The following is a 26,237-nucleotide window of genomic DNA, read 5'->3' as shown; positions in this document are numbered from 1 at the left end:
GCAACATGCTAAACTTCACCCCCTTCCTGTGCAGCACCGCCTTCACTCGATTGTACCCGGCCCTCCTCTTCGCCACCTCCGCACTCCAGTCCTGATATATCCGAACCTCCGCGTTCTCCCACCTGCTGCTCCTCTCCTTCTTGGCCCACCTGAGCACACACTCCCGATCGACGAACCGATGGAACCACACCAACACTGCCCGCAGAGGCTAGTTAGCCTTGGGCCTCCTCGCCAACACTATGGGCCCCTTCCAGCTCCAGGGGCCCCTGGAAGGATCCCACTCCCATCAGCGAGTTTAACATGGTGACCACATAGGCCCCCACGTCCGGCCCCTCCAGGAGGCCCAGAATCTGCAGATTCTTCCACCTAGACCGATTTTCCATCTCCTCGAACCGCTCCTGCCATTTCTTGTGGAGCGCCACGTGCGCCTCCACCTTTACCGCCAGGCCTAAGATCTCGTCCTCATTGTCAGAGATCTTTTGTTGAGCCTCTCGGATCGCCACCCCCTGGGCCGTCTGTGTCTCCAGCAGCTTATCAATAGAAGCCTTCATCGGCTCTAGCAGGTCCGTTTTAATCTCTCTGAGGCAGCGCTGGATACCCTCCTGTTGCTCCTCCACCCACTGCCTCCACGCTGCCTGGTCTCCGCCCGCCGCCATTTTGTCCTTCTTCCCTCCCTTCTTCTGGTCCACCGCCACCTTTTTTGTTGCCCCGCTCCTGGTTAAAGTCATATACTGACGGGGAGCTATTATTAACTCCTTCCCACACCGGGAAACGTCGAAAAAGTGCCCTTGGTGGCCCTGAAAAGATCCCAAAAGTCCGTTTTTGCGGGAGCCGCCGAATGTGCGACTTAGCTCCGCATAGCCACAACCGGAAGTCTCGAGAGGCAATCCTTTTGGCAGTGTTCGCTTCACCAATCTGCCCCAAAATGTCTGTGGAAACTCCTGAAAAAGGTCTAAGAGTCCGTTCCAGACAGGAGCTGCCGAATGCGCGACCTACTCCTCCATGGCCGCCACCGGAAGCCTCGTCCCCGCTTCTTCAGTGGCCTTGGTGAGATCTTTTCACAGTTGTTCCCTCTGCTGCTAGAATTCACCTTTGATAAAGGCCCTCAGGTCAGCTTGCAGCTTTAAGCTTGCCCTTCCCCCGCCTGCCTGCTGGAAGAGGCCCTGTTTATCCTGCAGTTGCAGCCAAATCTTTTACTGTTTCTGCCGGGTCTGGTAACCAAAAGACATACCACTCCTGGGGGACACTGTCGGGGGAATGTTGCAGTCTTCTTCCCACACTGGGAAATGTCAAACCAATGCCGTGGGGGCCCTGTAAAAGAGCCCAAAAGTCCGTTCCAAGCGGGAGCTACCGAATATGCGACCTAGCTCTGCATAGCCGCACCCGGAAGTCCTGTCGTCCTTAATTAACAGAGCTACCCCACCTTCTTTTCCTAACTTCCTGTCAATTTGAAATGTCAAATTTGAAATGTCATAAAAATAGGTGGAAAGGCAAGTTGTGGGAGGGATACAAACAGTTTGCAAAGAAATATTGACAGGTTAGGTAAGTGGGTAGAATGTTGGCAAATGGAGTGTAATGTGGGAAGATGTAAAGTTGTTCATTTTGAAAGGGAGAACTAAAGAACAGTATTATTTGAATGGAGAAAAACCTTTGTGCATGAAACACAGAAAACTAGCACACAGGTGCAGCAGGTAATTGGGTAAGCTAATGGAATCTTGACCCTTATTTCAAGGGGATTGAAAATGAAAGAAAATCGCTTATTGTCACAAGTAGGCTTCAATGAAGTTACTGTGAAAAGCCCTTAGTCGCCACATTCCAGCGCCTGTTCGGGGAGGCTGGTACGGGAATTGATCCGTGCTGCTGGCCTGCCTTGGTCTGCTTTCAAAGCCAGCGATTTAGCCCTGTGCTAAAAAGCCCCGCTTGGAGTATAAGAGTAGGTAAGTATTGCTGCAACTGTACACGGTACGAGTGAGAACACATCTGGAGTACAGTGAACAGTTTTGGTCCTCTTATTTAATGAAATATATAATTTTGTTGGAGGCGGTTTGGAAAAGATTCAGTAGGATGATCCCAGTATGGAGGGATTGTCTTATGAGAAAAGGTTAAACAGGTTACAAATTTACTCATGGGAATTTAGAAGAACGAGAGGCGATCTCATTGAAACCTATAGGATTCTTAAGGGGATTGACAGGGTAAATACTGAGAGGATGTTCCCCTCATGGGAGAGTCTAGGACCAGAGGGCATAGTCTCAGAATAAAGGGGTGCCAATTTAGGACTGAAAGTAGTAATTTCTTCTCTGAAGGTTGAGTCATTGGAACTCCTTGCCTCAGAGAGCTGTGAGGGCGGAGTCCTTGTGTATATTTAAGGCCGAGACAGACAGATTCTTGATCAGCAAAGAAATCAAGGGTTACGGGGAAAGGGCAAGAAAGTGGACTTGAGGAATGTCAAATCAGTCACGATCCTATTGAATGATGGAGCAGGCTCGAGGGGCCAAATGGCCTACTCCTGTTTCTATTCTTATGGTCTTTGATATTCATGACCCAACCGTAGTCATCTTGCAATCATGTCTCTGTAATAGTCATACACATTTATTTTATTTGTACTAACAATTCACCTTTTTTGCTATGAATTTAAAAAAAATAAATTTCTTGTACCCAACTATTTATTTTCCAATTAAGGGGCAATTTAGCGTGGCCAATCCACCTAGTGCCTTGTTGCCGTCCGGCGGCAGAGATCCCAACTGGACATCCCTCTATGGAGGAGCCCTCCCCCTCAATCTCGGGGACCTGGGGTGGAAGGTGTTGCATCTAGCAGTGCCGTACAATCACCGATTGCACCGGTTCGCGGACTCCCAAGAAGCCTGCCATTTTTTCTGCTTGGGGAGTCTGTGTACCATGTCGATGTTATATGTTTTAGGCTGCACCTCCTTTTTAGTTTTCTAACCAATCTTTCGCTGGAGGTTTGTTTGCACTTCAGCCCCACGCTCCTAATCTATGGGCACCCGGTGCGGAGGGGGGCAGGGAAGGCAGCGGACCTCCTTGTTAACCTGCTTCTGGGCCTTGCAAAGCACGCCATTTATAGGTCCAGACAGTCGGCGACCGAGAGGGTCGTCCGGGCAGACTGTCTGCCCCTCTTCCGCGGCTACATTCACAGGCGGGTGTTCCTGGAAAAGGAGCATGCGGTGTCCATGTGCACCATCGAGGCCTTTCGTGTCCGGTGGGCACCGCAGGGGTTGGGGTGTTTTATTGAACCGCAGAGGGCAGTAGAGCGGAGCTGCTGATTGGCTGCTGCGGGGAAAATTTGCATCTGTGCATTGCGGTCACTGCATCCAGAAAGTGTACCTGAGCAAGACACCCTAGGTATTCAAGTCAAGGCAAGCATCCAGCAGAGGGCAGTAGAGTGCAGCTGCTGTTGTGGGGAAAATTTGCATCTGTGCACTGCAGTCACTGCATCCAAAAGGTGGTTTGTGGAGGAGCTGTTGTCAAGTGCAGACATGCAAACTCCACACGGACAGTGACCCAGAGCCAGGATCGAACCTGGCCCCTCAGCGCCGTGAGGCAGCAGTGCTGACCACTGCGCCATCGTGTTGCCCATTTTTTTTCCTATGAATGTTGCGCACATTCAGATACAGAACCTTTAATTCTGCCTTTGAGGGCAGCACGGCGGCACAGTGGATAGCACTGCTGCCTCACGGCGCCAAGGTCACAGGTTTGATCCCAGCTCTGGGACACTGTCAGTGTTGAGTTTGCACATTATCCCCGTGTTTGCGTGGGTTTCAACCCCACAACCCAAAAGGTGCAGGGTAGGTGGATTGGCCACCCTAAATTGCCCATTTATTGGAAAAAAATTGGGTACTCTAAATTTATATTTTAAAAAAATTCGGTCTTTTTGTACCATTTTCGTAATTTCTGGCCTTATCTGCTGGTACAGTCTGAAGTTTGTACACTCTGTCCCTTCCTGCCACACTCTGGTTTATCATTCCCTACATCGCTATCCTGCTCTATTATCTCATTGGTTTCCTTTGAGTTACATCTCTTCTCATGTGATCCCTTCCCCATACTATTCAGTTTAAAGCCCTCTCTACCACCCAGCTACATGTCACATATTTATGAATATGTTACAGTTCATTACCTGACAACCGTTAGTTACTAAATGTTAAATATATAAAGCTAATAACTTTTCAAAGTATTAATAGCAACAGAAGCATGTATATAAATGTAACTAAAACCATTTTCTCTCAATTAAAGCTCTGCAATTAATACCTCGTATTGAAGCTTCTGTTTACCAGCAGGCATTCCTGTAGCCTCATGGATTTTCACCTTGACAACAGACACCTGTAAAAAACAAAACAAACATATGCATATCAAGAACACTTGATTGCAAGTCAAAAAACAATATTTAAAGTTCATGTAAATGACTAATGAAGCCAATTCAGCAATTCAATCGCAAAGTCGCCTTAGTCCCAGATGACCATAGGCTGCTTTCCTGAAGGGGAGAGCTGACTGGCGGTGATTTAACCTGAGGATCACCACATCTCAGGTGAGGGGCAAGGTTAAGAAGGCGGAGCCTTCATGAATAACCTCAACCAATCCGGAAATTGAACGCACACTGTAGGTCTTGTTCTGCATCACAAACCATATGTCCAGCCAACGGAGCTAAACCGTCAATCCAATAAGGAATACAGGAGATCTTTCACCCACATTAAGTATTTAGAATGTGGTACTTGCTACCAAATGGAGTAGTTGATGTGCATAGATGCATTTATTGGGTAGCTGGATAGGTACACGAGGGAAAGGATTAGAAGAATGTACTCATAGGGTTAGATAAAATAGAGCAGTAGGAAGCAAGATACATTTGTTGGGCCAAATGGCCCATTTTGGTTATGTAAATACCACATAACCAAGCGCAGTGATGTGCACAAGAAAAACAACATGTGAAAAGGATCTCCTTGAAAGGTTAAATATTTGTTCCATTTTCAATGCATTTTTAACATATTATTTTGCTGCAAGAAATCAATTAGAATCCAAATTCACATCTTACATTTTCATAGCATATCCATACCTGGTCTGTTAGAGGAAGAGTGAAAACGAGGACCTGGCCATTCAGCTTCCATTCAGACTTATCCTGCATGTTAGGTACCTGTATCTTGACTGTGACTGGACCCTTAAAGAAAGAAAATTGATCATATTTGGAGTTGCAAAATTGTTTTGTTGAATAAAAATATAACCTTGTATTCACTATTAAAAATGCAGTTATTTTCTGATATGCATGCAAGTGTTACACAACTAACTAGAAAAAAAGCACCAAAAATGTATATGCAATGAGTTCTTCATATTACTTTGAGGAATCGAGAATGCCAAGAGCTAATCTTGGAAGTACAATGCAAGATACATGTAAGTCCCAAAATGGATTCCGGTGGCGGCCATGGTCACACATTTGATAGCTCCTGCCTGTGACGGACGTTTGGACCTCTTCCCCCCCCCCCGGTTTTTCCGGATTTTATGGGATAAATCGGTGAAGAGTGAGAAATCCCCCTCCGGTGTATGGAGAATTGGACCAGAAGTGGCCGTGTGAGAAGACAAAGTCCTATAAGGAAGATGCGAGCAGAGCTGGTAACGTGGGAAAGCATGGCGGAGAAGCAGGGCTGCGGGGAGATGGCACAGTGGTCGACAGAGCAGCTGGTGAAGTTTTTCGAAGATTGCTTCGCCAAGCTGAAGGAGGATACACTGGACCCAATTAAGGCTTCGATTGATCAAGTTGTGCAGAATCAAAACCACGGGAGAGCGATCCAGGAGGTGGAGAAAAAGGTGTCCGAGCACAAGGAGTACATAACCGTTGCTGGAGACTAAGGTGGAGATGATGAACGACCGCCAGAAAAGGATGCAGGAGAAGCTGGAGGACCTGGAGAACAGGTCCAGGAGGCAGAATCTTAGAATCGGCCTCCCTGAAGGCAGTGAGGGATTGGATGCGTGGTCTTATGTGACGGACATGCTGGAGAAGTTGGGGGCTGAGGCATTCCCATAGCCCCTGGAAGTGGATAGAGCGCACAGAGCCCTTGCGAAGAAGCCCCGAGCGAACGAGCCGCCAAGGGCCATGGTGGTACACTTTCATCGTTTCCTGGACACGGAACACGTTCTGTGGTGGGCCAAGAAGGAACGGAGCAGCAAATGGGAGAACTGTGAGCTGTGCATTTATCAGGAACTGGGCGCGGATCTGGCCAAGAGGCGAGCTGCGTTTAATCGGGCAAAAACGGCCCTCTTTAAGAAGAGGGTGAAGTTTGGGATGCTGTACCCAGCCCGTCTGTGGGTCACACATGAGAAATGGGACTTCTACTTTGAAACACCAGACGAAGTATGGACTTTTATTAAAGAAGAGGATGGAGGTGAATTAAAAGAAACTGAAGCCTTGGCGAAGTACTGTGGTGGCGATTTGTTGCGCTGGGTTGTATAAATATAAGTAGTGCTATGTGTAATAAGGGGCTGTTTGGATGGCTAAAGGTAACTCTGTCTAGCAGGGAGCTGGTTAGAGGGGGGAAATGGGCTTTGGGGTTGGTTCTGCTTTTTGGGTGATTATTTTTCTAAATTTGCTGCTTCTTCACTGTTTTTTCTGATGTTTGTTTACTGGGGAATGTGATGCTTTTAAAATGTCCATGTGGGGGAGAGGGGAGAGAACAATGGGGAGACAGACTGATTGGTGCCAGGGGCGGGCGCCATCAAGTCAGCATGGGTCAGCTGACTCTCGGAAACGCAGTGGGGGGTGAGCAGGTGTTAAGCTGGGGCTCGACTTTAGGGGTTTGGGTTTCTAGTGTTGTTGTTGGGGGGGGGTGGTGAGCTGCATTGCTGACAGGAGGAACTGTTACTAGGGGACAAATGGGAGGTCGGGAACAGCGACTGCCCGAGGGGGAGCTCGAGGAGGCGGAGGGAGTGAGCCACAGGCTGGCCTAAAAAAGGGTAATGGCAGGCAGCACGGTGGCTAGCACTGCTGCCTCACAGCGCCGCGGTCCGGGAAAGGGGGGTGAGAGGGGGCTTGAAGGCCCCTGACCAGGCTGATTACATGGAACGTCATGTTCTGAATGAGCCGGTCAAGAGGGCTCGCATGTTTGCGTATTTGAGGGGGCTGAAGGCGGACGTGGCAATGCTGCAAGAGATACACCTAAAGGTTACAGACCAGACGAGATTGAGACAGGGGTGAGTCAGCCGAGTATTCCACTCAGGGCTGGACTCAAAGACAAGGGGGGTAGCGATCTTGATCAACAAACGAGTGGCATTCGAGGCAGGGAGAATCGTGTCAGACAAGGGGGGTAGGTACATAATGGTGAGTGGGAAGCTGGAAGGGGTGCAGGTGGTACTCATGAACATATATGCTCCGAATTGGGACGATGTGGACTTTATGAGGCGGGTTTTAGGTAAGATCCCAGACTTTTGGATTTTAAAATAAATTTAGAGTATCCAATTAAGGGGCAATTTAGCGTGGCCAATCCGCCTAGCCTGCACATCTTTGGGTTGTGGAGGTGAAACCCACGCAAACACGGGGAGAATGTGCAAACTGCACATAGACAGTGACCCAGAGCCGGGATCGAACCTGGGACCTCGGCGCCATGAGGCAGCAGTGCTATCCACTGTGCCACCATGCTGCCCAAAGATCCCAGACTTGGGAGTCACATAACCTGATCATAGGAGGAGACATTAACACAGTCATTGATCCGGAATTGGACCGATCAAAATCTAGGACAGGGAGGAGTCTGGCTGCGGCAAAGGAATTGAAGGGGTTTATGGAACAGATGAGAGTAGACCCATGGTGGTTTGCACAGCCAAGGGCGAAGGAGTTTTCTCTTTCTCACATGTCCACAAGGTATACTCTTGCATCGACTTTTTTGTTCTGAGCAGGGCGCTAATACCGGAGATGGTGGATACGGAGTACTCGGCAATCGCAGTGTTGGATCATGCCCCGCATTGGGTGGATCTACGGGTTAGTGTGGAGAGAGGGCAATGCCCGCTGTGGAGACTGGATGTGGGATTGCTGGCAGACGACGCAATCTGTGAGCGGGTTAACAAGTCCATCCAGAACTACCTAGAAACAAATGATAAGGGGGAGGTCTCCACAGCGACGGTTTGAGAAGCTCTGAAGGCAGTGGTCAGATGGGAATTAATCTCGATATGGGCCCACAGAGGAATGGCGGAATGGGCTGAGAGGGATAGATTAGTGAGGAGATACTCCAGGTGGACAGGAGATACTCGGAGGCCCCAGGCGTGGGGCTACTGAGGGAGTGGCAGAGGTTACAGGAGGAGTTTGGGCTGTTGACCACAGAGAAAGCGGTGGAACAGTTGGGGAAGACAAGGGGGACAATTTAAGAGTACAGGGAAAAGGCAAGGAGAATGTTGGCACACCAGCTCAGGAAAAGGGAGGTGGCCAGGTAGATTGGTAAAGTAAAGAGTAGAGGTGGGAATACGGTCCAGGACCCAGCGGGGGGTGAACGAGGTGTTTAAGGACTTCTATAGTAAATTATATGAGTTGGAACCCCCAGCTGGGGTGGAGGGCTGAGGCAGGTTTTGGATCAGTTGAGGTACCCGAGGGTAGATGAGGCTATGGTGGAAGGGCGGGGACCCCAATTGAGATTGAAGAAATAATCAAGGGGCTGGAGGGCATGCGGTCGGGCAAGGCCCCAGGGCCTGATGGCTACCCGATGGAATTCTATAAGAAGTTTCCAGAGAAAGTTGCCACCCAGGTTGATAGGGTTGTGAAGAAGGCCTATGGAGTGTTGGCCTTTATTGGTAGAGGGATTGAGTTCCGGAGTCAGGAGGTCATGTTGCAGCTGTACAAAACTCTGGTACGGCCGCATTTGGAGTATTGCGTACAGTTCTGGTCACCGCATTATAGGAAGGACGTGGAGGCTTTGGAGCGGGTGCAGAGGAGATTTACCAGGATGTTGCGTGGTATGGAGGGAAAATCTTATGAGGAAAGGCTGATGGACTTGAGGTTGTTTTCGTTGGAGAGAAGAAGGTTAAGAGGAGACTTAATAGAGGCATACAAAATGATCAGGGGGTTAGATAGGGTGGACAGTGAGAGCCTTCTCCCGCGGATGGAAATGGCTGGCACGAGGGGACATAGCTTTAAACTGAGGGGTAATAGATATAGGACAGAGGTCAGAGGTAGGTTCTTTACGCAAAGAGTAGTGAGGCCGTGGAATGCCCTACCTGCTACAGTAGTGAACTCGCCAACATTGAGGGCATTTAAACGTTTATTGGATCAACATATGGATGATAATGGCATAGTGTAGGTTAGATGGCTTTTGTTTCGGTGCAACATCGTGGGCCGAAGGGCCTGTACTGCGCTGTATTGTTCTATGTTCTATATTGAGCTCACTGCTGGTGAGGACATTTAATGAAGCAAGAGAGAAGTGAGTCCTCCCCCCAACAATGTCGCAGGCCTCGATTTCACTGATCCTTAAACGGGAGAAGGATCCGGTGCAATGCGAGTCATACAGGCCAATTCCTCTACTGAATGTGGACGCCAAACTGCTGGCTAAGATACTGGCCACAAGGATAGAGGACTGTGTCCTGGGGGTGATAGGGGAAGACCAGACGGGATTTGTAAAGGGCAGGCAACTCAAGGCCAATGTTCGAAGGCTTTTAAATGTCATTATGATGCCCTCAGAAGGAGAGGAGGTGGTGGTAGCGATGGATGCGGAGAAGGCTTTTGATCGGGTGGAGTGGAAGTACCTGTGGGAGGCAGTGGGAAGGTTTGGGTTTGGCGAGGGCTTTATTGACTGGGTGCGGTTGCTCTATCAGGCACCAGTAGCGAGTGTGCGTATGAACCGGCTGAGGTTGGGGTACTTTAAACTACACCGAGGGACGAGGCAAGGGTGCCCCCTCTTCCCGTTACGGTTTGCTCTGGCCATAGAGCCTTTGGCCATTGCGTTAAGAGCCTCTAGGAACTGGAAAGGGCTGGTTCGGGGGCGGGGGTGGAGCACCGGGTCTCGCTCTACGCAGATGACCTGCTTTTGTATATTTTAGACCCGTTGGAGGGGATGGGGGAAGTAATGCGAATCCTGGTGGAATTTGGCAATTTTTGGGGGTATAAATTGAACATGGGGAAGAGCAAGATGTTCGTGATCCAGGCAAGGGGACAGAAGAGACTGGGAGAGCTGCCGCTTAGAATGGTAGGGAAGAGCTTTCGATATCTGGGAATCCAGGTGGCCCGGTAATGGGAGGCACTGCACAAGCTAAACCTATCCCGGTTGGTAGAACAAATGGAAGGGGACTTTTAAGAGATGGGACATGCTCCCGCTATCACTGGCGGGGAGGGTACAGACCGTGAAAATGAAAGTCCTCCCAGATTTCTGTTTGTCTTTCAGTGCCTCCACATCTTCATCCCAAAGGCCTTTTTCAAGCGGGTGAATAAGGTTATTTTGGGTTTTGTGTGGGTGGGTAAAACCCTGCGAGTGAAAAAAAGTGTTGCTGGAGCGCAGTCTAGGTGAAGATGGGTTGGCATGGGAGCGGCGTCATGCAAAGACACCAGTTTGGGAGCACTGATAATGGCACCTCTTCCATTCTCGCCGGCTGATTCTCCACAAGTCCGGAGATGGTGGCGGCTCTGAGAATCTGGGGGCAATGGAGGAGATATAAGAGAGTGGAGGGAGTATCGGTTTGGACTCCGATTTATAATAATCATCGGTTTCTACTGGGTAGACTAGATGGTGGGTTCCGGAGTTGGCAAAGGACAGGAATTAGAAGGATGGGAAATCTATTTATAGATGGGAGCTTCCCCAGCTTGAGAGCCTTGGAGGATAATTTGAATTGCCAGCAGGGAACGGGTTTAGGTAGTTGCAGGTGCAAGACTTCCTGAGAAAGCTGGTTCCGGCCTTTCCGCTGCTGCCGCCACGGGGGATACAGGATAGAGAGTCTCCAGTACCTGGGTGAGAGAGGGGAAGGTATCAGATATTTACCAGGAGCTTTCGGAGGCGGAGGAAACTCCGGTGGAGGAGCTTAAGGGCAAGTGGGAGGACGAGCTAGGAGGAGAGATAGAGGCGGGTCTATGGGCGGATGCCCTAAGCAGGGTTAATACCTCATCATGTGCCAGGTTCAGCCTGATACAATTTAAGATAGTCCACCAGGCACACATGACAGCTGCTAGGATCAGCAGGCTTTTGGGGGTAGAAGATAGGTGTGCGAGGTGCGTGGGAAGCCCAGCAAATCATGTCCACATGTTTTGGGCATGCCCGAAGCTTAGAAGGTTTTGGCAAGGCAATGTCCACGGTGCTAAAAACACAGGTGGTGCAGAGTCCGGAGGTAGCGATCTTTGAAGTGTCAGAAGAGCTGGGAGTTCAGGGGGCGAAAGAGGCTGACGTCTTGGCCTTTGCCTCCCTTGTAGCCCGGAGACGGATCTTGTTAATGTGGAGGGACTCAAAGCCCCAGAGTATCAAGACTTGGGTTAATGGCATGGCTGGGTTTCTCAGCCTCGAGAAAATAAAGTTTGCCTTCAGATGGTCAATGGTCCGGTTCACCCGGAGGTGGCAGCCATTCGTTGACTTTCTCGGGGAAAATTAAAATGTCAGCAGATGCAGTATTCCAGGGGGCGGATTGTTGTTTTATGGTTGAGGGGTGTGAAGATTGAGATGGGGGGGGGGGGGGGGGGGAATGTTTATTATACCATGTTGATGTGATTGTCTATATTATTTTAATAAAAATTTTCAAATACTGTAATAAAAATATTTTTTTTTTAAAAAGTCCCAAAATGAAACTACACTGTTGGTAGAAAGTGTGTATACAAATATTGGAAGAAACTAAAAATAAAAAGGTTACATTTCAGAGTTTGTGCTAGCAGTTTGGCTGTTTTCACATGATGCATATATAGCAGAACAGTGAAATCACTCCTGCATAAACAGAAGGAAAACAAAGGACCAGGACTATACATGCAATAGAAAGAACTTGCACGGTTCATATACATAAATCCCAAACAAGAAAACACAGGTAGATAAAGCCATCAAACCAACAGCATTCTAAAATAGTTGGTTAGTGCTAAGTAAATGAAAATAATAACATTTGTGCAAAAGTCTGGTTAGGTCAGTTAGAGTAATGTGTGCAGTTTCTTATTTTTTCTTTTTTAATAAATTTTGAGTACCCAATTATTTTTTTCCACTTAAGGGGCAATTTAGCATGGCCAATCCACCTGCACATTTTTTGGGTTGTGAGGGTGAAACCCAGGCAGATATGGGTGAATTGCTCCTTAATTGGAAAAAAATAATTGGATAATCTAAACTTTTTATAAAGTTTAAAAATTGGCCAGAAAAAGGGTAGAGGGAAACTATAGTTAGAGGAATTTGAGATAAAAGACCATGTTAACTGCAAAGAGAGGTCATTTAGCAAAGATTTTTTTTAAATGAGGAAGGGTTTTGATCAAGTGAATCAGGAAGACTACTTCCTTCAATTGAGGAATCAGTTAGGGGGATCATCAATTTACCAATTTCACTAAGTTAATGGAAGAGTTTTTGAAGAGATTGATGTGTGCAGAGTTGTTGGGAAGATGACTTGACAAAAGAGTGGTTGAAGTAGAGATAATTATACATCTTAATGGAAAATTGGATGAATACTTGAAACAGAACAAGAAACAGGAGGGGTGGGAGAGATCAGAATATTAGATTAGTTTTAGATTGTTCCATCAAAAAAGTCAGCACAGACATGATGGGGTTAATGCTCTCCTACTGTACAGAAAACATGTATATATTTTTAAACAATAATAAATTATTTTGAAATTTAAGTACTGTTGTTAAAAAACTAATAATCAAAATTATTGAATTTAGTATAGTTTTTGGATTCATAAATATATGCAGGCTATATATGCACCTTCCCATGGAGAAATCCATGAGCGTGGTGAGGAAAAAGTCTAAATTTAGTAAAAATATAATATGTTTTGTTGTTAACTAATGGCAACTTAGATGAATGAAAACACTTGCTAGCACACTCAGCAATTGACTGAGATTAGACAAGCAAGCTCATGAACACTGCCCAAACGTGTCCTTAAATTTTAACTGAGCATTTATGACTTAATTTTTAAACAGTGTAAAACATACCTTGCTTCTTCGCAGAAACTCTTCCTCTGGGATAAGATTATCCTCGCTTTTCATCTTTTTGGTTGCTGGTTCATCTTCTAGAGGTGGTGGAGGACGAGGAAGTGAAGAAGGAATCGGGGCAGGAACCACTGGAGGTGCAGGTACAAATGCTGAATGTAACAATAAGAGAAAGGAGTTACTTTACAAGTCCTTCCTCTGAAACATAATACCCTGTCCAATATGAAGATAAGAACATAAATAAACAATGTATACGGGTCACATTTTGTATAATTCACCTTAAGATGTCACACTCCATATCAATTTTGTGCCCTATGTGATCGTCAAGCCCTGTCACCTGCACCCAAGCCTCAGAACACATTTTTTAAAAATCATTTAAAGGATGTGGGCGTCATTGGCTTGGTCAGCATTTATTGTCCATTCCTCGGTGTTCCTGAGAAGATGGTGGTGAGCTGCCTTCTTGAACCGCTGCAGTCCCCGAGGTGTAGATACATCCACAATGCTGTTAAGGAGAGATCCAGGATTTTAACCCACTGACAAGAATGGAACAGCGATATATTTCCAAGTCAGGGTGATCGGTGACTTGGAGGGGACTTCCTGGTGGTGGTATTCCCAAGTATCTGCTGCCCTCGTCTTTCTATATGGCAGTGGTTGTGGGTTTGTACGGTTCTGCCCAAGGAATCCTGGTGAGTTCCTGTAGTGCATCTTGTAGATGGTAACACTGCTGCCACTGTTCGTCGATGGTGGACAGATTGAATATTTGTGGAAGGAGTAGCAATCAAGTGGTGCTTTGTCCTGGATGGTGTTGAGCTTATAGAGTGTTGCTGGAGCTGTACTCATTCAGGTAAGTGGAGAGTATTTCATCACTCCTGATTTGTGCCTTGTAGAAGGTGGGCAGGCTTGAGAAGTTAGGCGAGTTACTCGCTGCAGGATTCCTAGCCTTTACCTTGCTCTTGTAGCCACAGTATTTATATGGCTAGTCCAGTTCAGTTTCTGGTCAAAGGCAAACCTCAGGATTTTGATAGTGGGGGATTCAGCAATTGTAATGCTATTGAATGTTAAGAAGTGACGGTTAGATCCTCTCTTTTTGGAGATGGTCATTGCCTGGTACGTAGCATGACTGTTACTTGCCACTCGTCAGCCTAAGGCTGGGTATTATCCAGGCCTTGCTGTGTTTGGACATAGATTGCTTCAGCATCTCCTATCAAATTATATCGACTACATAGATTTACTAAAAACATCAATTTTATGAATGTAGAGCAATTATATCACCATAAAGGGGCAATAAATGTCCCTGTTCTCAAAACAATGATTTCTTTCATTTACTTCGAAACATTCACAAGGAATGAATGCACATTTGTAGCACCTTTAAGAGCCTCAGGATTCAGGGGCGGCACATTGGTTAGCACTGCTGCCTCACAGCACCAAGGACCCGGATTCAATCCTGGCCCCGGGTCACCGTCATGTGGAGTTTGCACATTCTCCTCGTTCCTGCATGGGTCTCAGCCCACAACCCAAAGGTGTGCAGAGTAGGTGAATTGGCCACGCAAAATTGCCCCTTAATTGGAAAAGAACATTGGGAATTTTAGAATAAAAATAATAAGTTCAGGATGCTCCAAAGTGCTTCACAATTACAAGTATAGTCACTGTTATAATGTGGGTAAAGCAGCAGCCAATTTACACACAGCAAGCTCCCACAAATAACAACAACATTAACAATCAGATAATCTGTTTCTAAAAGTGTTGGTTGAGAGATAGAACATGGACTAGAACACCAGGTGAATTCCCCCAGTTAATCTTTGCAAAAGTACCATGGTATCTCTTATGACCACCTGAGAGGCCAGACAAGGTCTTGTTCCTATCACATTATCCAAAGGACGGTATCTCCGAAAATGAAACACTCCCTCAATCCTGCACTGAAGTGTCAACCTGGATAATGTGGTTCAGTGGGGCTTCTAATGTTCAGAAGGTGTCTGTGTCAACACTGTCCCAAGACCTTACAGCAGATGACTAATTATTATTTTTATAAAATTCCTATTTTCGTTAGTTAATTTCTCCTGCTACTGCTTCGGAACAAAAACAAAGTTATCTGCTTTTGTCCGATTCCTTAATTCTCAAGAGATGCATGGTAGCCCATTTTAATGTGTCAGACAAACATACTACGAATGCTGTCATGCACATATCCATGTAGGGAACAATTGCTGGTTGGAAATTTTGGCTGAGAAATAAATCATTAGGATTCACAAACAGATTTAGAATGGAAAATTGTAAAGTCTTTTAAATAATCTTACTTGCTGGTACCACCATTGGTGGTGGGCGTGGTGTTAAAATTGGTGCCGATGGAGGCATTGGTACAATGTTGATTCGAGGTCCGGGGATCATTGGGGGCATAGGAGCTGTTAAAACAGGTCCAGGTGCCAATCGAATAACAGGAGACATTGGTGGTCTGGGGAGAACGGGCATTGATGACATAATATTCCGGACAGGAGGAGGCATCTGAATGATAAAAAAAAAACCATTACAACTGTACAGAATGTAAATAATATTAAATCTTCATATATTTCTTGTCTACACTGTATACGTTCTGCAATACAAACTTGATTCAGAAACAACCCTGTAAATGAAACTACAAAAGATATGCAGAAGATGGCACAGATCCAGTTATTTAATATGTAACGGCAAAACAGCAAATCAATTGGTTTAAATGTACATTCCTAACTGGCATAAGACTTGTATAATAGTAAGATAAGAAGTGGCCAGAGTGTACTGGGAGCAGACACTTGGGTAAATCTGTGACAGATCAGTGGGACACGTTTAAGAAGGAAATAGGGAGAGTACAGGGCCAACATATTGCAATCAAGGAAAAGGGTGGCCCCAACAAACCCAGTGAACTCTGGATAGAGGGATATACAGCATTGAATAAAAAGAAAAAAAAGGAGGCTTCTGGCAGATATAGAGGACTCAATGCAGTAGAAACGCAAGAGGTATATAGAGGGAACTTAAAGAGGAAATTAGGAGGGCAAAAGAGACGTGAAAGGATACTGGCAGGTAAAATAAAGGAAAATCCCAAGTTGTTTTAAAAGTACATTAAAGGAAAAAAGAACAACTAGGGAAAGAGTAGGGCCCTTTAAGGATTACAATGGTAATGTGTGTGTGTGGAGCCAGGGGATGTAGTAGGGTTCTAAATAGTGTTCACTCGTGAGAGGGACAGTGTGGGTATAGAATTCAGGGAAAAGGACTGTAATAAAATTTAAGAGATTAACATAGACAGAAATGAGATTCTGAGTGGTCTGGCAGGCTTAAAAGTAGACTAATCTCCAGGGCCAGATAAACTAGGGGCTGATTTAGCTCAGTGGGCTAGACAGCTGGTTTGTGATGCAGAACAAGGCCAGCAGCACGGGTTCAATTCCCGTACCAGCTGAGAATTCTGAATTCTCCCTCGGTGTACCCAAACAGGCACTGGAATGTAGCAACTCGGGGCTTTTCACATTAACTTCATTGCCGTGTTAATGTGACAATAAAGATTTATTATTCTTATTATTATTAAATTTATCCCAGGCCGTTGAGTGAGGCAAGGGAAGAAATAGCAGGGCACTGGCAATAATTTTCAATTTCTCTCTGGGTACCGGAGAGGTACCGAAGGACAGCGAATGTGGTACCATTATTCAAGAAGGGAATGAGGGATAAAACAGAAAACTACAGGCCAGTCAGTGTAACCTCAGTAGTGGGGAAACTATTGAAAGAAATTCTGAGAGACAGAATTAATATGCATTTGGAGTGGCAGGGATTAATCAAGAACAGTCAGCATGGTTTTAAGGGGAAGTCATGTCTGACCAACTTGAATTTTTCGAAGAGGTGACCACGTGTGTAGATGAGGGAAACATATTTGATGTAGTCTACTTGGACTTCAGCAAGGCTTTTAATAAGGTTCCCCCATGGGAGACTGATAGTGAGGGTAAGAGCCCATGGGACCCAAGACAATTTGACAAATCGTATTGTTTGTGGTTTAAAAAATGATTTAGATAGGAATGTAGAAATCAGTAGGTTTGTGAATAATACAAAAATTGGTGGGGTGGTAAATAGCGAGGAGGATAGCCTTAGATTTAAGGAGGATTATAGATGGGCTGGTCAGATGGGCTGATCAGTGGCAAATGGAATTCAATCCAGATAAGTGTGAGGTTGTGCATTTGGCAAGGGAATACATGATAAATGGCAGGATCCTTGCAAGCACCGAGGATCAGAGGGATCTTGGTGTGTATGTATACCGTTCCCTTAAGGTAGCAGAGCAGGTAGTACAGTGGTTAAGAAGGCATATGGTATACTTGCCTTTATTAGTCGAGGCATAGGTTTAAGAGCAGGGAGGTTATGTTGGAATTGTATGGAATGTTAAATAGGCCACTGCTAGAGTATTGTATGCAGTTCTGGAATCCACATTTCAAGAGGGATGTGAAAACACTTGAAAGGGTGGCGAGGAGATTTACTAGGATGGTGCCTGGGCTGGAGAGCTTTAGTTATGAAGAGAGGTTGGATAAACTTGGATTGTTTTCCTTGGAGCAGAGGAGATGGAGGGGGGGGGACATGATTGAGATGTATAAAATTATGAGGGGGCATAGAGTAGACAGGAAGAAACTTTTCTTCTTGGTGGAGGGATCCATGACCAGCGGGCATAGATTTAAGGTAAAGGGCAGGAGGTTTAGAGGGGATGTGAGGAAAATCTTTTTATAGAGTGGTGAGAGTGCAGACACTCACTGCCTGAAATGGTGGGTATCATTTAAGAAGTATTTAGATCTGCACTTACGATCCCAAGGCATATAGGCTATGGGCCAAGTGCTGGGAAATGGGATTAGAATGGTTGTTTTTGACTGGCACAGACTCGATGGGCCAAAGGGCCTTTTCTGTGTTGTATGACTCCAAGATTTTTGTATACATTATTGTACCGAACAATCCTGAAGCAGAAATGTTTGTTGTAATCATTTTTAAAACCATTGTTAAACTTACAGAAGGTGGTCGGGGCATTGATGTGATTGGTGGAACATGCATTGAAGAATTTGATAAAGAAGGAGGTTGGGGTAAATCAGCAGGTTTGCTTGGTCCAATTTTCTCTTTCGTATCATCCTCTGGAACCAACCCCTTGGCCTTGTGGATGGCTTCAATCTGCTCCTGTAGAGTGATGTTGGCTTGTGCAGCTTGTTGTGTACGTGCCATACTGCCAGAATGACCATCCCAAGTAACCTTTGTCACAAGAAAATCAATGAATATAATCATTACTTATTGGCTTTTTAAAATGTATTTTACGATTACAACCAATAAACAGCATGTCTGCAATCCTTTTCTTTTTAAAACTTCAAGCAAAGCTGGCTTTCCTCCAATCTCTTAAATTAATCTAGATAACCCATTTTTAAAAATTCATTTAGGGGTGTGGGTGTCACTGGTTAGGCCAGCATTTATTGCCCATTCCTAGTTGCCCTTCAGAAGGTGGTGGTGAGCTGCCTTTTTGAATCGCTGCAGTCCCTGAGATAAAGGTACACCCACTGTGCTGTTAGGGAGGGAGTTCCAGGACTTTGACCTAGCGATAGTGAAAGAACGGCGATATATTTTCAAATCAGGGTGGTGAGTGGCTTGGAGGGGAACCTCCAGGTGGTGGGGTTCCCAAGTATCTACTACTCTTGGCCTACTTTAACTGAGGCAATAGATAATTACTTTTATTTCTGAATGTTTTTCCAGAATGAACAAGCAGACCACATCCATTATCGGCATTCTGCATTGTACTGTCACAGCACTTTCCATAGTTTAATTTCCTTAAGCACAGTGTTTTATAACACGCTGCTCCTAAAATTTGGAATAGACAGTCAATTACAACAGTTACGCGTTCCCAATTAATCATTACTGTGTCAGTGAAAAAGAATGGTGAATGAATTTATATGCGGAAACAACCAGATGTCTGTGTGCAGTTTATGCATGGGAAAGGTTATGGTTAATTTGTGAAATTGCAGTACTAAGAAGCAACATGAAATCTGCTTCTAAACACAATTTGAGTAATGAGCAAGTTACCAAAGACTCTCTTAGTAATGGGCATTTATACCTTCTCTTCTGGTTTCTGAATTTCTTCTTCACCAATCTTCTTACCGATGGCCGTTTCTTCCACACCAAAGATATCAGTACGTCGTTCAGCCAGCTGCTTCAAGCTACTTTCAATATCCAGACCTGATGGAAAAAACAGCTCAAATCAGAAGAGAGTTCTATCCTAATAATTATGCAAATAAGAAACTTCAACATTTGCAGAATTTTATTAGAATTATTGTTTTGGGGACTGACAATAGAAAGTTTTCTGCAATGACACCAGCAAGGGGGCAGCATTTTTCATAATTAATCAATGGAACAAAATGGATCACATCAAGGAAGACAAAACTAGTGTTTCTATGCTGCTGTTAATTGGCCATTTTATTTTTTTTTAAATAAATTTAGAGTGCCCAATTAATTTTTTCCAATTAAGGGGCAATTTAGCGTGGCCAATCCACCTAGCGTGCCCATCTTTTAGGTTGTGGGGGCAAAACCCACGCAAACACGGGGAGAATGTGCAAACTCCACATGGAAAGTGACCCAGAGCCAGGATTTAACCTGGGACCTCGGCACCTTGAGGCAACAGGGCTAACCCACTGCACCACTGTGCTGCCCTAATTGGCCATTTTAAAGCAAAGAGCACATTAACAGGTGGCAACAAACAGCTAGAGCATAAAAAGATTTGAGGATTCTTCTGTAGAACACACTTATCTTTAAGGGGAATACATGCTAGATGTAAATTCGGACTAAACTATGATGAGAAGTTTCTCCAGAGCCTCTACTGACTGGCTACAGATCAGCACAGCAGATGTAGAGTAGTTTGCAAGATGTGTACTCTCAACCAAGTTGAGGAAAAACTGGATTTGTGCAAAGACAAAACTTTTAGAAATATATGTGTGAACTGAAAATAATTTCACATTTTAAAACAGTATGAACAATAATAATAATAATAGCTTATTGTCACAAGTAGGCTTCAATGAAGTCACTATGAAAAGCCACATTCCAGCGCCTGTTCGGGCTGGCCGGTACTGGAATTGAACCCACTGTGCTAAACCAGCCCCGGTTTAGCCCACTGTGCTAAACCAGCCCTTTGTATAAACGATGAAAAGAAGTAAACTCGATTGTTAAGTGTGTATGAGGGAAAGGAATTACCTGGAACAATGATTACAGTCACAACTGAGAAACAAACCACGCTTTTTTTTATATTGATGAATAAATCCAAACTATTGCTGGAAACCAAGTTCCCCTTTTGGGCAATGCTTCGTATGGGACGATCAGTGCTACTTGCCTGGAGCATAAACTTCATCTTCACTCTGCTTCTCTCTAATTGAACGTTCACGTTGCTCGAGCCAACGAGGATCCAACAGCCCAATACGCATGTGCTCCTGCATTTTGCTGGCAGGAATCTTTTCCCCAGTGATTGGAGAAATTAAATACTCATCAGGTGCAGGCGCACCAGTTACTGGTTTTGAAGCTAAAAGGAATACAAGGAAAATTGTTCTTTTAGTTATTTGTTAGTTTACTATTCAATAATTGAATAAAATATATTTTGTCTTTGCATCTATCAAATACAAATGATGAAGAGGCATTAAAGAGACATTAGCAACATATGTTTAAAAAATATTCACTATTAAAGTAATTTAAGGTAACACAGCTGCTTTATCCAGTATGTGAAATAGAAAAATATGGATACATGTATAATACTACAAAAGCCAATCAGGTATAGAAACCCTGAATTTTGCAGGTTTACACTTTAAGACGCAACACTGAAATTATTGTGCCATAAAACACCAAGGACTTTCTAAATATCTAAAATGACAATATGTCAACTGTACAACCGAGCTATAGATCTGCACTAATGAAATAAATGTTTTGAAATTATAAAAGCACTGTACCTATCACTCAAATATTTTAACACTTTCCCAAATATACTTATTTACTCTGAAGTGATTTACTGTTGTAATGCAGTGGTAAAGTGGATTCTTGTAATAACCCAATTGGTTCACTTGAGTCCCGTCGGGAAGGGAACCTGCCAACTGTACACGTTCTGGCCTACATCCAACTTCAGTCCCACTCAACACAGCAGACTTGTAATGCCTTTGTGGCAATGAGGAATGGGAAATAAATGCGGCCTTACCAGCATTGCCTAAATTCTAAGCACAAACATTTTTAAAACACTAGGTTCCACAATCAGCAATAAAGTGAATGGCTTGTTTTTCTGGTATTAATTTCAGCAAATATTGGTTAAGACATTGGAGGAGTTCACTCTCCTTCTCCCAGAAGTACCATGGTATTCACCGGAAGAGACTGGTGGGATCCTAGCTGGATATGAAAGACAACATCTGCAGCAATACAGAAGTGTAATCCTGAGCAGTGTTGACCAATACATTAGCCACCATCCATATATGGATAATTAGGAATCCCAATGTGGCTTATTGTGTTTCTGAACAAATAAAAAAGTTACACGGCTGTTTGTCAAGTGACTGCAATTTTCATTTGCAAAGTACACGCTTGTGTACTTCTACGTGTTTGTTGGAAAATGGTCAAGATAAAAAGGGCTTGCAAGTGACTGAAGTACACGAGTGCATGTAAAGGGTTTTCTCCTGTGGATCGTCAGAAATGTTATTGGTCTGTACTGTTAAGTCTTGTAATGGGACTTGATCCAATAATGTTTTGGCTCAGAGGTAAGGGTCTTACCAACAGAGTTAAGCTGACATTTGTTGATATAGCATACAAAATTCACCGTTGCTTGGTGGGAGCAGGGGCAGGTTTGTGGGAATGTCTTCGTGCACAGTACTGGCATTTAATCACTTGGAGCAACAGAGTGGCAGCAGGTAGAAACTGGAGGTGGGTGTTAAGGATTGGTGATGGGGAGCTCACATGATGCGAGTGCAGGGGAGGCCGTGTTTTCACGACCTCTGGCTCTACTAGTCTTTTAATCCTTTATCCAAACACAAAGTCTATTTTTTTTTTGCGATACATGTCTTGCATTCTGTCCCTGAATGATGTTGGTCCAAGTTTGCTGACGAGGAGCCGAGTTGAACCAGAGAGAATTCTCTTTTGACGGAGGAGGTCGGAGGTGCTGAGGTGGGGCCAGCTTGCAGTGGCGGTTTTGGTGAGCGGGCCCACACTTTGATGGTGCTGTTTGCATCGGGTTGAGGGGATATAAAGACAACAATGCCAGCACGAATTTGAGAGGAGAGCAAGAGTGCCGGGCTAAACGGCGGAAACCAGTACTTGTTATATTTTGCACTGTAACAAGTCACTTGCTCCAACGCTGGAGTAACTTCAGAACCAAACATCTGGAAATGCTTCATTATAACACAGAGATCCTTTAATCTCCACCGCCAAAAATATATGTTTCCAGATTAGCAGTTTACGAAAAATAAAGCAGCACGGTGCCAGTTTCATACATGTATTTATGCAAGGTCCAAGTGGGTTTTATTGCCCATGGCAACAGTGGCTTATTCTCCATAAAGTAATGATTTTGGATGCCTACGTTATTTACACGAACAGAATGAACAAAAAAATATAAATCACTCCTGCCCGTACAGATTTTCGCTTGAGAGATGTTCTGGCTACACCTTACTCCCAAGTGAGCGCTGCGTAAAATTAAATACTCGTAAGACATGGATTTGAATTCCTACTCTGTAAGCGGTTTCATTTCATGGATTCCTCAATGTTTCTACTTTAATTTTATGCTAGACAGATCATTTGAATGGGGAAATGATACAACACAGTCAAGGGAAATAGGACATATAATGAATAGTTATAATATTAATTGCACTAGATTCGAGAGAAATAGAGTGAGTAATTTAATGATAATAGAAACAGCCTACACTCCAAACGAATTCAACAAAATGGTCAGTTTTGTAGCCTCATGCTCCATTCCATTAACTTATTCCAAGCTAACAATGCACGGAAGTGAACTTAACCACTTCAGATAAATCACTGGTCTTCAGACCAATCTATAAAGCACATGTGTAACTTAAAACTTCCCTTAGTTTTTGCAGACTCACCTTTGGGATCATAGTCCTTCCGAATGATAACCTGATCTGGTGTTGGAGGAAGTGGTGGAGGCATTGGATTATCAGGAGGCGGTGGGGCTTTCTGACTTTCTTCTTCTTCATCTGATCCCTAAGAGAAACATCATACATAAATGTGTAAAAACATACACCTCATGGAAAGCAAGTTAAACTAAAAAGTTGGTATTTCTCCATTGTTTTTTCAGTTTTGTTCCTATTTAAGACAAAGGCTTACAGCTGTCTAAATCTAGCAATACCATTCCTGATATGGTCACTGAAATATGAATGCCCCACACCAGTTTTCTCTCTACTGCTTTTGGAGAAGTCCTTTGAATCATTGACCTAAGGCACAGATAAACTGAAGAACTCATTACATGGTGATAAACATGCACAAAAAAAAATCAGGCGCCACATTATTTATTTTAAATTATGCCTCCGATTGTGTCATGCAAATTAGATTATGCAAAGAAATTTTAGGTCTGAACTCTCCTTGAAGGAAACTGATAAACCGATTTTGAAACACAAAAATCAAACCATTACTTTTGAAATACACTATGATTTAGAAGGTACATTTTAAAAAAGGTAACACAAGTTCATTGTGACACCATAAATATAGTTGCTTGGTGAAACCTCCAGAGTTGACAAAGAGTCAAACATCCAAGTGAGAAAAGTTTTAAACCAACAATGAATTCAGTCATTAGAAAAAATACTTGCAACAGAATCTATGAACTAGAACCTAAGCCAAACAAAACCCCATATTTGTTTTTGGATCACCTTATTTCCTAATCTTACATTATAGGTGTATCATGTAGATAATGTTTACTTAGGAACCCAGCCAATTAATTTAAGTTTTAAAAAGAACCTTAAAACAACAAATGGTGAATTAACATAAACATTTACTTGGCATCAATATCAAAAGTAAACTACATTTTGAAACACAAAAATCAAACCATTCCTTTTGAAATACACTATGATTTAGAAGGTACATTTTTAAAAAGGTAACACAAGTTCATTGTGACACCATAAATATCAAATAGCTAAAATTTCAAACGGTTTTCAAAGTTTGATTCAAGTGAAATTCAGCATTAAGCTCATACCAGGTTTTCATCTAAAACATTACTTATTTCAAAATATAACACATCCTGTCAACAGACCAACTCCAAGTATTGGTTGACTCACAGGTCAAGATTTGAATGAAGAGAATATCAGTGAGTAATATGACCTGCTAATAACTTGAAGGTACACCAGAGTTGAATATTACCACCATTACTTAATTCATATTAATCTTTTTTTTAAAAACCAGATTAAACAAAATTGGCATAATAGTTATTACTTTTCTTTTTTCCTACTTTTCTTTTTTCCAACTTTAACAATAAACATCGCCAATAGCTTTGCATTCTACTCACTAATTCCTATTCTATGACCTGTAATCAATTAGATTTGCAATGGTTTGGCCAGTAAACCTGGAAGGGGTTTGCAAAATCTGAGGTATTGAAAATAAAAAATTATCTTTACTCAATAGCCAGGATAATTTTTTGCACCTTACCTCATCCATATCCTGTACTTGTGTATCTTGATCCAACTGTGATGGGGTCTCTTCTGGCTTATCCTCTGACTCTTCAACTTCATCATCAGATTCCACCTCCATTTCAACCTCCTCACTCTCCCCAAACTTCTCATACCGCTCTTGCATCAAAATACGTGCTCCAAGCTCTTCCGGTGTCGTGGGTGGAGGAAAATGCCCTGCAATTAGAAAGGTTAATTACCTCATGAACCTAATTGTTATTAAATATCTACTTTCTCCCACTTCTCCCCCAATTAAAGAGTATCACTCCCATTACAGAATTTCCTTCTTCAATCAGTGTCACTACATGTGACTCCAGACCCACAGCACTGTCCTCTGAAATGACCTCGCAAGCCACCCCATTCAAGGGCAATTAGGGATGGACAACTTTGGCCTTGCCAGCGACAGCCACAACCCAGAAAAGAATAAAGAGAAAAAAAAAAGGAGACATTTTGTTACATTAATAGCCAACGAGAGTGAACTTCTGGTGATCAGCATTCAGTCATCCAAATTTACCAAAGAAAAGCAAATGAATTTCCTAGAAATACATTAACTATTGCTACGTAAACAAATTTGGCAGCTCCTTTGTGCAAGAATTCTGGTTGAGAGAAGAATGCCTAGTGCCTTTAAAGAGTGTCACTGGATTTTCAAGAGCCATTTAAACCAATGAAATAGCTAGATGGGGCCTCAGTTTAACATCTCATCTGAAGAACAATATCACAATACTCGCTCAATACTTTGTACACAAGGCTTGGAGCAAGGCTTGAATCTTTTGATTCATAGGCTGATAATTAAGCCAAAATGACAGATGATAGAGAACTCCAATATAGTTTTTTTTTAAAAACAAACTACACTGATTGATGCAATATATTCCATGATTTGTGTTGACTGCAACAGCTACTTGCATTTATAAAATTAAATGTAGAAAAACATCCCAAGGCAAAAGGGAAAAAAAAACAGATCTTGTCAAAAGAATAAATTAGGAGGCGACACCAACATTTTGATAAAACTTATCACTTTTTGATAGGTTTAAGTAAGGTCTTGAAGGAGGAAAACAAAGGTGTTTGGGGAGGGTGCTGTATAGCATAGCATCTGGGTGGCTGAAGACATGGCCAAAATTGGTGCAGTGGAGGGGCAGGTGTATAAAAGGCCAGAATCAATACACAGAGTTCCGGGAAGTGGGGATGGTATGATATTAGAGGAGGCAGTGGCATAATTTAAACAATGATGAATAGATTAAATTTGTGCTGGGGAACTGAAAGCCACATTGGTTGGTGAGGACAGGAACAATGGGTGAGATCTTGCTGCAGGATAGGTCACAGGCAGTACAAATTTGGATGGGTTGAAGTATATAATAATAATCTTTATTGTCACAAGTAGGCCTACATTAACACTGCAATTAAGTTACTGTGACAGTATATAGAGGGCACACATCAGAGGCTGGTTAGAAGAGCATTGAGGAAATCATAATTATAGTTTCAATAATAGACGAGTTGAGGTAGGAGTGGTGGCAAATGATAT

General features: G+C 43.7%; 1 protein-coding gene across 1 annotated transcript in view; it reads right to left on the bottom strand.

Moving 5' to 3' along the window:
* The window catches only part of sf3a1 (splicing factor 3a, subunit 1), a 57,816-nt gene that overhangs the window by 12,031 nt on the left and 19,548 nt on the right, over positions 1-26,237 (bottom strand). The window contains exons 7-15 of the mRNA XM_072493923.1: positions 24,699-24,895; positions 23,147-23,264; positions 20,416-20,601; positions 19,150-19,271; positions 18,066-18,299; positions 15,359-15,563; positions 13,071-13,219; positions 5,063-5,164; positions 4,264-4,335 (exon numbers count right to left, since the gene is read on the bottom strand). Of these exons, the coding sequence (XP_072350024.1) occupies positions 4,264-4,335; positions 5,063-5,164; positions 13,071-13,219; positions 15,359-15,563; positions 18,066-18,299; positions 19,150-19,271; positions 20,416-20,601; positions 23,147-23,264; positions 24,699-24,895 (1,385 nt within the window). The remainder of the gene's footprint in view (positions 1-4,263; positions 4,336-5,062; positions 5,165-13,070; positions 13,220-15,358; positions 15,564-18,065; positions 18,300-19,149; positions 19,272-20,415; positions 20,602-23,146; positions 23,265-24,698; positions 24,896-26,237) is intronic.

Source organism: Scyliorhinus torazame, chromosome 1 (genome assembly GCF_047496885.1).
Source record: "Scyliorhinus torazame isolate Kashiwa2021f chromosome 1, sScyTor2.1, whole genome shotgun sequence".
NCBI lineage: Eukaryota > Metazoa > Chordata > Chondrichthyes > Carcharhiniformes > Scyliorhinidae > Scyliorhinus > Scyliorhinus torazame.
This window is presented reverse-complemented; position numbering and strand designations above follow the sequence as displayed.